The sequence below is a fragment of the Mastomys coucha genome, unplaced genomic scaffold, assembly GCF_008632895.1.
Source record: "Mastomys coucha isolate ucsf_1 unplaced genomic scaffold, UCSF_Mcou_1 pScaffold18, whole genome shotgun sequence".
Taxonomy (NCBI): domain Eukaryota; kingdom Metazoa; phylum Chordata; class Mammalia; order Rodentia; family Muridae; genus Mastomys; species Mastomys coucha.
The window spans coordinates 111,661,587-111,674,663 of NW_022196900.1; the positions used below are offsets into that span (position 1 = coordinate 111,661,587).

General features: G+C 56.5%; 2 protein-coding genes across 11 annotated transcripts in view; one reads left to right on the forward strand and one right to left on the reverse strand.

The window, feature by feature from the left end:
* Positions 1-6,984, forward strand: part of Chd5 (chromodomain helicase DNA binding protein 5) — a 52,971-nt gene extending 45,987 nt beyond the window's left edge. For 4 of the 7 annotated variants that reach the window (XM_031379625.1, XM_031379627.1, XM_031379626.1 and 1 more), the window contains exons 36-42: positions 151-259; positions 787-919; positions 1,236-1,431; positions 2,185-2,348; positions 2,471-2,585; positions 2,696-2,749; positions 3,725-6,984. In XM_031379625.1, coding sequence (XP_031235485.1) covers positions 151-259; positions 787-919; positions 1,236-1,431; positions 2,185-2,348; positions 2,471-2,585; positions 2,696-2,703 — 725 coding nt within the window. In that variant the 3' untranslated portion in view covers positions 2,704-2,749; positions 3,725-6,984. The remainder of the gene's footprint in view (positions 1-150; positions 260-786; positions 920-1,235; positions 1,432-2,184; positions 2,349-2,470; positions 2,586-2,695; positions 2,750-3,724) is intronic. The other 3 variants (XM_031379629.1, XM_031379630.1, XM_031379632.1) reach the window with 2 other exon arrangements.
* A 552-nt stretch (positions 6,985-7,536) lies between these two features.
* The window catches only part of Kcnab2 (potassium voltage-gated channel subfamily A regulatory beta subunit 2), an 87,952-nt gene continuing 82,411 nt past the window's right edge, over positions 7,537-13,077 (reverse strand). For all 4 annotated transcript variants that reach the window (XM_031379643.1, XM_031379642.1, XM_031379645.1 and 1 more), the window contains 5 exons: positions 11,896-12,016; positions 11,713-11,807; positions 11,042-11,162; positions 10,506-10,594; positions 7,537-9,887 (listed from right to left, as the gene is read on the reverse strand). In XM_031379643.1, the coding sequence (XP_031235503.1) occupies positions 9,798-9,887; positions 10,506-10,594; positions 11,042-11,162; positions 11,713-11,807; positions 11,896-12,016 (516 nt within the window). In that variant the 3' untranslated portion in view covers positions 7,537-9,797. The remainder of the gene's footprint in view (positions 9,888-10,505; positions 10,595-11,041; positions 11,163-11,712; positions 11,808-11,895; positions 12,017-13,077) is intronic.

Here is a 13,077-nt window from a genome sequence, read left to right on the forward strand (position 1 = left end):
TGAGGTGTGAATGTTTGATGATGCTCCATCATATGCCCCTCTTAGCAATACTGGAGCAATGGGCCTCCGATGTCTGGTGCTGAGCAAGCCTGTGTGTAAGCCAGGGGTGTAGGGGTCTCCATTTCTGCTAACCTCAGCCTCTCTCTTCAGAGCTGCACACTCTGTGGCAGAATGAGGAACGGGCGGCTGTGTCCTCCGGGAAAATCTATGAAATCTGGCACCGGCGTCATGACTACTGGCTGCTGGCAGGCATCGTGACGTATCCTTGCTCAGTCAGGCTGGGGGGGGGGGACTCTGGTCGGTTCCTCTGGTCCTCAGGGGACCCACAAACTCTAGGGAGGACCTTCCCTCATCTCCCAGCTTCTGGTGACTGCCCAAAACCTTGGCAGGCCTCTGCATCTCTCTGTAGTGTTCTGTTGTCATCTGGCTGTGTCGTGCCCCAACCCCTTTCCTGACACAGTCATTAGATTTAGGACCCCTACCCCCTTTTTGATCATGTCTGGATAAGGCCATGTTATTAGGTTTTAGAAGCCAGGACTTGCATGTGTCCATGTTGGGTGCAGGGATGGGGTCACTGCTCGGAGGCCTCGGTGCCCCGTCTGGCACCCGTCAGAGCCCGCTAATGTCATTGATGTCTTCATTGCCAGCATGCTTGTCTTACGGCTGAGGCTGTGACTTGCCTGGGTGTGCACAGACAGCAAGCCGGGACCCACTTGCTTCCACTTCACCCTCACTGTCAAGCCCCTCATTTCTGTGGCCAGCTTCACCCTTAACTGTACCCCGCAGGCATGGCTATGCCCGCTGGCAGGACATTCAGAATGACCCGAGATACATGATCCTAAATGAGCCTTTCAAGTCTGAGATCCACAAGGGCAACTACCTGGAGATGAAGAACAAGTTTTTGGCCCGTAGGTTCAAGGTAGGCTTCAAGGATGTTAGCTCCCTGATCCATCCCTGTACCTAGACCTGGGCCAGCCTCTCCTCTGAGGAGACAGTCAACCCACACAGGCAAGGTTCCAATGTATGAGCCTTCCCCACTGCTCAGGGGATGCAGTTGGAGAACTCGGTTTGTGGAATATTCCTGGGGCCAATAGCTTAGCTTAGAGGGAGATAGAAGGAGAGGCTACTCCCTGGTCGGCCCAGAGCCTCAGCTTCAGTGGGTGCCGGTGGGGGGAGGAGTGCAGTGACTCTGTGGGAGGAGGGGCTAGGCCAGTGCTGTTTACCCCACCCCCCAGCTGCTGGAGCAGGCCCTGGTGATCGAGGAGCAGCTCCGGAGGGCAGCGTACCTCAACATGACCCAGGATCCCAACCACCCAGCCATGGCGCTCAATGCTCGCTTGGCAGAGGTGGAGTGCCTTGCCGAGAGCCACCAGCACCTATCCAAGGAGTCCCTCGCCGGGAACAAGCCTGCCAATGCTGTCCTGCACAAGGGTGAGAGAGCCTGCTCCTCATCTCTCAGGGAGCATGCTTGGTTTAGATTGGAGGTATTGATAGGGCAGATGCGAAGAGGGTGAGGCCTCTGGGACCAGGAGATAGAGTTCTGCTCTAGAGCCTCGGTTCACCTGCAGGGAAATGAGCTTTCCCGCTTTTACGTCCTTCACAGAGATACCGACAAGGAGGGCAGGCTGCTGTGGGCAGCACAGAGATACGGGAGATTGGAAGGCTCACCAATGCTTGCACTGCTGCCCTGTGCAGATGTGTGTGAACCTTGTGCCCGAAGCAGTGAATCTTAAGAGTTTCCATCTTGGGGAGAGGGCACTGGAACTTAGGAAGGGGGACAATTTGATTCTTACCCCAGATCTCTGTGTTTCTGGTCTGGGGGCTCGCAGGCTCCTTGGTGGCAGGGCACAGCGCAGAGTGGGATGCCTAACACTTTGCTTACATATGAAGGTCTGACTATGCTTTGTGGACCTAGTGACCAGAGGGAATCCAGAGAGGGAATCCAGGGTCAAGGGTCTGGAGCTTTTTCTCTGTCAGGTGGGGCCCCGGAGGAGTTTTTCTTGGAAACCTTGTTTTTCCAATTGTCAATCCTGGGCTTCCCAGGCTCTGGAGAGCTTGGTGAGGAACGTCCACTCTCGGGTGTGTGCTGTGACGTTTGTACAAGCTCCTCCCCGGCCACTACCTGTCCGGCAGCTGTGGAGGGCAGACCCAAGCCCTCCATTCTTAGGCCCTCCCACCCTGCAGTCCTGAACCAGCTGGAGGAGCTGCTGAGTGACATGAAAGCAGATGTGACACGCTTGCCCTCCATGTTGTCACGCATCCCCCCGGTGGCCGCCCGCCTGCAGATGTCTGAACGCAGCATCCTGAGTCGCCTGACCAACCGTGCCGGTGACCCCACCATCCAGCAGGTCAGGTTTGGCCTGCACACTGCACCTCGGGCCTGAGTCCCCCTGTCGCACGGGTGGGTGCCCCGGGGTGGGGGCTGGGCGATGTTCTGGTTGTCACCTGTAAAGCTGGTCCTTGCCTCCAGGGCGCTTTCGGCTCCTCTCAGATGTACAACAACAGCTTTGGGCCCAACTTCCGGGGCCCTGGACCGGGAGGGATTGTCAACTACAACCAGATGCCCCTGGGGCCCTATGTGACTGGTAGGTCCCCATCCGCTTCCGGGCAGCATGCACACAGTGCCCCTTTGGGGCCCAGCCTGCCCGATGCTGGGGATGCCAGGCAAGCCCATGCTCTGATCTCTTCTTGGCAGACATCTAGCCGTCCTCGTGACTTCCCCCTGTTTCAGCGCTCCTTTCCAGCTGAGGTGAGGGTGTTTGCTGGCCACCCCACTGTCCCAAACACTCCAATTTGTCCCATCTGTTCGTTCATTGATTCATGCCTCTGAGCCTTGGAGATGTATGTGTCTGGTAGCTTTTGTGTCACATTCTAGCTTAGACTTGGTCGTGGCTTTGTGTGTGTGTGTGTGTGTGTGTGCATGTGTGTGTGTGTGTGTGCATGTGGACATCTGTATGTGTGCATGTGTTCTTGGCTATGTGTCATTGGTCCCATGTGGTCATGGCTTTCCATATGTGTGTGTGTATGTGTGCATGTGTGTGCATCTGTAATTGCACATGTGTTCACGTCTGTGTGTCATTGGTCCCATGTGGTCATGGCTCTGCATGTGTGTGTGTGTAGACATCTGTAATTGCACGTGTGTTTTTGGCCATGTGTCATTGGCCCCCGTGGTTATGGCTTTGCATGTGCATGTGTATGTGTGCGTGTGTACATCTGTATGTGCACATGTGTTCTTGGCTGTGTGTCACTGGCCCCATTGATCACTGCTCCTAGCTTGGAGCTGTCCTGCTCCACTGTCCTACATGATGATCGGCCCCATGGATAGTTACTGCTTGTCTCAAACCCTCATTCTTTGTTCAGGCTGGGCTGGGGGTGGAGGTTGGGGCGAGTGCCTGAGGGCTGCTTGAGTGTGTTGATGGCTTTGGGAGTGGAGAAGGGGGAATTCAGAGAAGTCACTAGTCCTGACTGCTCTCTCCAAGACCAGTCTGTTCCTGTAAGGTAGATTCCAGGCCAGAGGCCCTGGATAAGCTTCCAGGCTGAGCCTGCTGGATGCTGGGACTCCAGCCAGTGCTTGGGTGTAGCTCATATCAAGCCCAAAGGCCAGTGGCTAGGGGATCTTAATTCTGGGACTCCCTCTGATCATAACTGTGACCAGTATGAACAGCCGGGTGCCTCTGGTCACCTGGCCACCCAGTCTTATAATCAACTGGTTTGCCTTTTGCAGCCAAGCCACCTGCCCAACCCCCACGGGAGAGAAAAGCTACAGCCCTTTTAGGAGTTGGTGCTGTCGGGGTACAAAAGGGAAACCAAGTAATTCTATCACACGGAGGACAGGCCCAGGCTGGCTGCACGAAAGTCCAGAAGTGCCACCCCACCGTAGCTGAAGCCTTCTTCTGCACGGCATCCCATCTACAGCTATGCCCGGCAAGGTCCTGGCGCCTTTTCCAGAGTGACTTACTTAGAGGAAATTCCATTTACCTGTACTTTTTTTTTTCCACTTTCCTACTGAAGATTCGAACATGTTGTCTTGATAAAAAGTTGGATGACGTGTGGAAGATTCAGGTTCACGACACTCCTGTCTGTCACCGGCCCAGACCTCAAGGGGAAGCTCTTTGGAGGCCCTTGATGCTGCTGCTCTATGGACTCACTGCAACTGGAGACGATGCAGCACCCAGTGTTCTGGAAACCCTTAAGATGTCCCCCGCCCCTGTCTGCACCTGTGTGACTGCCTTTCCGGCCCAGCCGCCTGCCTGCCTGGGCCCTAGTGCTAGCCTAGCAGGGGAGGGGATCAGGTCTGGAGAGTGGCTGCCTACCCTGCTGATGCCCAGCTTGGGGGACCACCAGGTACATTCCGTTTCCTGGCAGGAGCACAAGGGCCCTGGAATCTCTTGTTTCCAGTGGACATGTGGTGGCACCGGCAACGTGTGGCAGGTTGAATCGAGGGTACCTCGAAGGGTGGAACAGACTTAGCCCTGGGCCAAAGCCCCCTGCAGGGGTTCTTAGACATTTGCTGTCTGCAAGAGTGTGGTGTAGACAGCTGGTGTCCCAGAGAAGGGTCATGTTCGTCGGGTGGCCCTTGGCACAGACTTCCCCGTGCGGAGCATCCTGGGCCACAGATGCCAACAGCCCCTCCCAGGGCTGAATTTATCTCTGTTGTCTCGGTCCTAGAGAAGCCGTGACCGGGGCAACTTCTGCATGAAGTAGGGGCCACAGGGTCTTTGCTGAATCTCAGAGGGTATGGAGAGAGCTGTGCTTGGAGGTGGGTCTGGAGCTGGTGGCCTCTTTAGATCCTTCCTAGGTGGAGCCGTCAAGGTTTCTGGCCTTATTTCCTGCAGGGAAGCCGTAGAGTGCCAGGCCCATCTTCCCATGTCACTGTTGACACACCAACTTGTCTTGCTCCACCCCAGCCTATGGAACCACATAATGCTCTGTGCTAGGGTGTGGGTGGGCGGAGCCTGCCGGGCTCCAGGCCTGTGTCTGACCCTCTCACTGGCCCTGGCTCAACCTGGAGAGATCCTGGGGTTCAGTTTACCCTGAAGAGGAGGAAGGAGCTTGTGGAGAGAAGCCAGTCGGGTTGGAGGGAGCTTGGAAGAGGTCAGATTCTCCCTGGAAAAGGAGTTGGGGGTATACAGCATCTCTGGGCCCGCCAAGAATGGGGGCAGGTCTCCAAGAATGGGGGCAGGTCTCCAAGAATGGGGGCAGATCTCCAGGAAGGTGGGCAGGTGGCTGGCCTTTACTTAGCCCAGATGTGCACATCTGTAACATAGTCCCTCCTCCGCTCCCGGAGGGCTGGACCCCCACGGCTTCTTCTATCGTGGCACTCCTATACCTGAGTGTCTATCCAAATCTTAAGGCCAGCAACTGGCTGCCCACTGTGGATAGGCAGAGGCGGGGAGGGGACTCTGATCACAGACAGGACCTCTGCAGGCTTGAGTGCATCATGGTAGCTGACCCCGCTCTCTAAGAAGGGCTGTCCTCTGCGCTGGAGTGTCCTCCCTAGCTCGCTCCCCAACCTAGCTCCTCTGCGCTGATCCCACTGGGCAAGATGGTCAGCCTTGCTGGCCTCATTCAGAACTGTGCAGCCTCCTTTGCCACAGTGACAGACAGAGACCTGGGCCTGCGGCTCACATGGGACAGAATAGGGTCTGTGTCTCTGACTCGACTTCAGGGGTTCATCCCTTCCCCGAGGACTTCCCCCAGGAGTCTCGCTCTGTCCATCCATCTCTGCTTCTCCCTCCGTGGCCTCCTCTCCATAGCCACCTTGACCTGAGCCCCCTGCTGGCCTGGGAGGGTGACCAGCTCTCCAGGTTTGACTGCCCGGGCAGCTGGGGAGATGACGAAAGTCCTTCAGTGTGTTCTCATCTTGGCCCTTCAGCTGTCGCCTGCCAGAGAATGATGGGAATAGAGGTGGCATCTTGAGGTGGCTCTAGCTTTGTTGCTGATAGAACTGGGTCCTCACACCCGAGCTGTCAGAGATGCACTGACATTTCTAGCTGCTTTGGCTCACTTAATTCTATAGGATTTCTGTGGAAGGTATGGGGTGGCTCTCAGGTGACATAAGGGTTTGGGTCAGAGCTACTACATCGGAGGGCACCCCCTCACACACTCCTGTTGTGAACTGCTTACTCTGTTTCCTGTCTCCCAGGGCCACCTGTGAGCCAGGGCTCCCTCCCCCACCTTCTGGGTGTTCTCTAACCCATGTGGGCTGCTGGCTCAGTGACACCGGCAACCAGTCTAAGTCTTGAGTACTGCAGGGGGCACGTGGAGGGTGGGCTAGGGGGCCAGGGGTCTTTATAGTCCCAAAGAGTGGGCAAGTGTTGATGCTTAGAGCTTCTAGTGTGTGTACCAAGGAAGGGGTTGGAGGCCTAGGCTGACCCTCCCTCCAACTCCGCTGCCTTGGCTTACCCGCAAGGGCGGACAGCCACCCCCATGGCACTCCTGCACAGAGCACAGCCAGGAGGAGGAGGCCAGCCTGCCCAATTTACATACCCGGAAGTTTACAGGTCGCGGCGCGTGTCAGCCCAAAGTCTTTGGTGCCCGTGTCTATGGATATTTTCCCTCTTAATTTTCAGATTTTTTTTTTTAAACAAAAGTATTTTTTTAGGTATGATAACCCGGAAAGGGCCTGTTGGGTGTGTGTGTATGTCCTGAACTCTCCACAAAGCCACACAGGGACCAGAGCCCAGGTCAGAGGCAGCTCTTCCACCTGGCCTGGAGAGGAGGGAGGGCCCCCTGCTGCCTGCCAGGGTCAAGCTAGACTGCAGGGAGTTCTCTTCCTGCCCAGCTGGGGCTGGCATCTGTCCCACCCTTGCCCAAGTCAGCACGCCCTGATGAAGTCAGAGTAAGTGCTTGCGCCAGTTGGCAGCATCTCAGCAGGGGTCCCAAGGGCACAGGCAGGAGCTAGCCAGTGTTATCTCCACTTGTATTCTCTGTGTGTATGTTTTGGTTTCTGTGTTTTAATAAACCCTTTGGGAAGGGACGGAATCGCTGTAGTTCTTAGCCTTGATGACTTAGGATGGGGATGCAGTGAGTGGCTGGGGAGGTGAGGGTCCTTTCCCAAACCTTCTACATTTATGATTGGTACCCACGGCTCAGGGCTCCCAAGGAAGGAGGGGAAACGCTGGATAGCAGTGTTGCTGGAGGAGATGCCTCCTACAGGTGCCCCCAGACAGTTGAAGTGATCCGTGCGCTTCCCCAAACCCACCAGTAGGAGAGCAGCAGCTGGCTGGTTCCTAAAGACATGGTGTGTCCCAGCCATCATCCCTGGGCCTTTGGAGGCATCAGCTGAGGTGGTGGGTGACAGGGAGCAAGCACCTGCATCTCCCACAGGCCTCAGGGGTGTCATCTGGGAGAGGTCGGGGTGGATCTTGTGAGTTCCCCTTCCCCCGTACTTGGTCCCTTCCTCCCATCTTGTCCTTAGCTGTAGAGTTGGCTTTGGGGTGGAGGGGGTAGGGAACCCAGGCCCTCAGCTCCCTGCAGTTGGTGGCTCTGCCCTCCCTCTGGGGCTGACTCTGCGGAAAGGAGAGGACAGAAACATGGAGACCAAAGAGCTCAGGTTTTATTTGCCATTCCATAAATAACGGGCCGCACCTTGGTCTGAGTCTGTCAGGAAGCTGGAGGCATTTGCTGTCGGCCTGGTGGGGTGCATTTAGCGAGGAGCCACGCTCATTAAAAAAATGGGGAGCACGATATGTACATGAGAGCAGGCACACAGGCGCCCTGCTGTGCCTTAGGACCTCGGGTCTGGGATGAGCAGCCGCAGCAGGGCTCCATGTGCTAGATCCTTTACAGCTCTCCTCCTGCACCAGGCCTGGCAGACTACTTCAAGGTGGAGAGAGGCTGGCTTGGGCTGACCAGCAGGCAGCTGGGCCATGGAGGAAGGAGCTGGCCTTAGACCCTTTGGGGCCCGGGGCAAGCTCTCCTTTATAGGCTGTCTGCACTTGCTCTATGTGGCCTCCGAGCCCCTCCTTCAAACCCCTCTACGGAAGCTTAAGAAACAAATCCCCAATGCTTCAAGAGTGGGTATGGAAGACAACGTCTCAGAAACATTTGGTTAAAACGTCTTCTGCATCTAGGGCTCCCGTGCCTTAGCCCTGCAGCCTGTTTTCCCGTCTCTTGAACATGCCCAGCAGGAGCTTAGCTCTGAGGTGTGGTTCACAGGCAGGCAGCAGCTCCTACTGTGGGCATTCCTGCATGCCTGGCCCACCTAGCAAGCAAGGCTAACTAAGGCCAGCTGTGTGGACAGGTCTGGTATGTCCTGCTGGGCCACTGCAGGAAGCTGGCTCCTCTAGCCGGGCATGGAAGTCCCAGGGCCCAGTGGCCTCCATCCCCACACCCACAGGGCTGCTTCTGAGGGCTCAGGTCAGCGCTATGAGCAGTGAAGGTTTGAGAGCCCAGGGTTTTCAAGGGGAGGGGGGGTTGTGTGTGAGAAAGGAAGCTATTCACCCTGTCTGCCTTCCTTCCTGTCTCCTCCCCAAACCTTACCCCCTACCCCTGTCCTCACCTCTGCAGGGAGGAGCCTTGGAATAACAGCTACAGAAGGCAAAGCCAGGGTGCTATGCATCCAGGGCTTGTGCCTGGGAGCTGGCCATGGCCTGTTCAGGGGAGGAGGCTGGTCCCCTAGGGAGCCAGCTGGGTAGGACCCTGTCCCCTAGAGCATCACATGACCATGGGATGGGGGCCTCCAGGCAGCATGCCCTGTCCAAACCTGCAGGCTTCCTGGCATCCATGTAGCTCCCACTGATAAGTGGCTGCCCATCTTTCCCACTCTCCCTCTTCCCATCCTGCCCTAGGCCAGCATGAGGGTTCGAAGAAGGGAATGGGTGGTCCTAGCCACTTTTCCAGGGAGAAGCCCTGCGGATCTATTCTTAGAACATGGAGATGATTACTGGAGCTGCTCCCTTAGTCCCTTAGCTTGCAACCTTGAAACCCGAAGGAGCTCTTAAGTGCTTCATCTGGGCAAAGCCCACATCATGAACCCACTGCCCTGGTACAGCAGAGGTATTGGAGGAAGGTCTGTGAGAGCAATATGGTCTTGCGAGCCTGCTGCCACCTGCCTGCGGTGGGGCCAGCTGCCACACTTGTCCATGAGCGTCTGTCTTGAGAGGCATATTCCAATGGGCTCCATCCAAGCCTGCTGAGCGTCCCTGCTGTGGGGCTCGGTGGTTGGAAGACTGGGAAAGCCAGCTGGGATCCCTGCCCCTGCCAGCAAGGGTAAGGGTGGGTGCCAAGGGGCAGCGGTAGCTGTAATCCCAGCCAAGGCCTGGTGGGCTGTGGGGCAGGCCAAGGCCTGAGAAGAGTGGGATCCCAGGCCAGCCTTGAACAAAGTACCTGGTGTCCATGGAAAGAGGGAGGCCTTGCTCTAACCACCAGGACTCTGGGAGAAGGGTGCACACCCCTCTTCTGGGACAGGGGTTCTCGGCAGAGAGGCCAGCCCTGCCTGCTCCAAGGACGAGACCTCCACCGGCCATGGCTTCTAGAATCTCTGTGAAGGGCCATGGCTGGAGGCAAGTGTTTCTTCTTGAAGGCTAAGCAGAGGTGGTGGGCTTGGTGGGAGCCTCTGGATATCCCCCTAACTGATGCCATCCCCTGGCATCTGTTGGACAGTATCCAGTGAAGAAGTGGCAGGCGGCATCTGGCGGTAACTTTGGAGATCAATTCCCGGTAATGTCTGGGCATAGTGTTTCCCCTTGGATGTGAACCACACTCTGCATTTGGCTTTGAAACAGCAGAAGCGAGCGAACAGAGACGAGGAGGGAACCGAGAACTGTCAGGGCGGGGCGCGGGGGCGGGGTAACTTAGGATCTATAGTCCTTTTTGCTGTAGGGTTTATTGCCCAGAATGCTGTCGATCTCGTGGACGATGGAAGACGACAATTTTGGAAGGACCTGCATGAAAGGATAAGAGTATATCCTGGAGGCGTGGAGGGCGACTCTTCCCAGTGTCTCACGGTTCCTACTCTTATGCTTTTTGCCCACCAGGGATCCAGTCTTAGCTACCATCATTAGGTCCTGTCAGGTCTTTTTGTCTGAACTTGGCCTCCCTCCACGCCAAGAGCCCCAGCAAAAGCCTTCTAAATGCCCAGCTGGGGCACGTCCTGTTCCACATCAAACCTCCATCTCAATTTCAGGGCATGGCTCTTTGCTCTAGGTCCTCTGACCTCCTATCACCCCAGAGGGTTCTTTGCACAGCTCCTCCTGCTCCTTTGTGCCTTTTTAAAGTTTGTTTCAAGGACCCCTGTCCTTTTAAGGCACCCCCTCCCCAGTCTCTAATGCCTCTGCCCCCTGCATTCCGCTTCCTTGTCTGCTCTGGCCTCTCCACTCACAGTGGTGGTGCTCTCGACACACCCAGTCACAACGTTTGTGTCTGATTCTGTGAGGACTGGCTCTGCAGAAGCAGGGCTCGCTGCTGTCCCTGTTTGCCCTGTACTCCTGGGTGTCCAGCAAAGCTGTGTGTCTCCAGGAAGCCTGGAGCTACCTGAGCCCCCAGCAGGGCCCCAATCTCACCTGTATTGCTCCAATGTTCTCCATAAGTTGTTCTGCATTGGAAGCACCCAGAAGCACAGAGCTGACACCCTCGTTCCTCAGGCACCAGGCTGTGGGCAGCAAGACCAGAGATGAGGGCAAGACCCTCTGCAGAGCCTGCCTGGGCATGCCTGGGCAAAGGTACTTCAGCTCTCGTCTGGGGTTGAAGGGTGCTTAGCAGTACTGCAAGGGCTTGCCCAAGGGGTATCTAGAAGAGGTCTGGCCACACTGTCTCTGCTGGAGAGGTGGCCCAAGTGTTCAAACATCCCTTCTATCTTCCATGACCCCTGGCTAGCTGCCCGAGGGTCTAGGCTCTTAAAGAGACACAGAGTCCAGCTCTGGCCCTGAGAGTCCTCACCCTGGCCATCATAGGGGTGCTGTCCAGAGGTTTCTACCTTTCTCTCCAGGGCCCCTCAGTGTAGCCAGACAAGTACCTGAAGACAGCTGGGGAAGGTATAGCTCAGGCCCTCAGGGACCCCAGGGACAAGTGTCTCACTACTGTACCCAGAGCCCATTACCTATGGCCAGCTGGGGTAGGGTGCAGCCTAGGCGCTCGGCAATGGCCTGCAGTTCCTTCAGCTTGGCCTGTTGGCGACGACCCTCCTCACTCAGGATCTTGTCCTTCAACCACTGGTAGCCCTGGGAAGGGGAAACCCAGGTAAGGGGGGATCTCTGGCCCTCCAGATGCAGGCAGCTGTTTCCTCTAGAGGCTTTGTCCCCTGGCCTCATGCTTGCCCTTCCAAATCATGATGGAAAAGGTTTGTGGTGGACTGACCCAACCCTGAGACAGAGGCACAGGCTGCCCACCATTGGTTCCCGAGGAGCCTCCTAGGACGCAGGCTGGGGAGACCGTGAGACCTAAGATTGGGGTCTAGGGCTCTTGGCTCCCAAATATGAACATTCTCACCCTTCCTGGTTGTTCAGCAAGGGGGTGGGATTGGACTTTGGGCCAACTTTTAAGCTTTGTCCGGGGTCTCTGAGACGGGAGTGTGGGGCAGTTATGGGGAGGGGACATACCACACATTAGTGGACCAGCCTGTAACTGAATACCGAACCATGGAAGAGGCCAAGGTAGGGGAGCAGTTCATGGACCTGCTTACCCGGGGCCAGCCCCACAGGTGGGAGAAAGGCCTGTATCCACATTCTTATGCCAGCAGCACCCCTCCCGCATGCACACAGCTGTGCTCACCTTCAGGGAGGCCCTGGAGTAAGGTGGGATCCCACTGTCATACTTTCCTGAGACGATGCCGCAGGCCAGAGGGGACCAGGTCATGGCACCTACTCCTGAGAGAGCAAGAGAGAGCAGGTGAGGTCAAGCTGGGGCCTGAGAGGAGGTGCGGAGTGGCCGACGGCAAGGTAGGATAGTACCCACCTATCTTGTGGAACAGCTCTGGCAGCTGGACCTCGACCTTCTCCCTCTGGAACATGTGATATTCGGCTTGCTCGCAGATGGGCGGGATCAGGTTGAACTGTCGAGCCACCGAGTAGGCCTCCTGTGGTGCAGAAGCAGACCACTGTCATCAGCAGACCTGGGGCCTCTGGGACTTGCGGCTCCCTCCACTATGCCCCCCAGCTTTCCTGAGAGTCCTAGGCAGGCCCCCGTGAGCCAGGAAGAGGGTGGGCATTGGAATCCTAAGAGGAGTCACAATGTAGTGACGCCTGGGGCCGGGGCAAATGGGATCACTGGTACATCAGTTTCCCTCTATGTCATATGGTTCCAATGAGTCAAGGTACTTGTAGCCCTTCCAGTTGAGGCTGGCTTATGACTGGCACTCACAATCTGCCAGCTGCATAGCATGCCTGTTGCCCTGTAGCCCTGACCGTAAAGGTAGTGCTCCATTGGGAGGCAGCGGCTCTATCTGTTAGCCCTGCTCCCTTGTGAGGCAGCGGCTCTATCTGCTAGCCCTGGGACCAAGTTCCACTTGGGACCTTGGCTTGAAGGTGCTCCCTCAAATTCCATGGATGGGGTGAGCTCGATACTGCTTGTAGACAGTTGTATGGTGGGGGATACGCTGGCCACTTAGGGAGACTCAGCTTCCTCATCTCTAAAATGGGATAATGGCACTCAGATTTTTCTGAGTCCTGGCTGTAGGCAGTCAGAGCAAGATGCCTGACAGAGGCTCCAGAATGCACTCAAAAGTTATTGAGTTATGCCAGGGTCTTTGCAAGTCCCCAGGATTTGAATGCACCCTCCCCCCCCAATTTCCTGCCATCACAGGGTAAAGCAGGAAAGCTGCGATTCACTGCAGCTACAGCTATGGAATGCTGGGATACTGGGCATGGGCGGGGTAAGGGGAGCTGTGGAGAGGAGGCGGGGTGGTCAGGAAAGAGCCTCTACTATCTCTCTGACCTCAGGCTGCAGAAGGAAGGCAGCCTCTTCATCCAGCCACTCCCTTCAGTGTCTCTGCCAACAGGGACATCCTGCTGACTCTTCCTGGGAACCAGAGAATGCCTGGGACATAGGCTGCTCTAGCCTCTGATGGCTCCCAGGGGCTGCTCTAGCCTCTGATGACTGCTCCAGGGGCTGCTCTAGCCTCTGATGACTGCTCCAGGG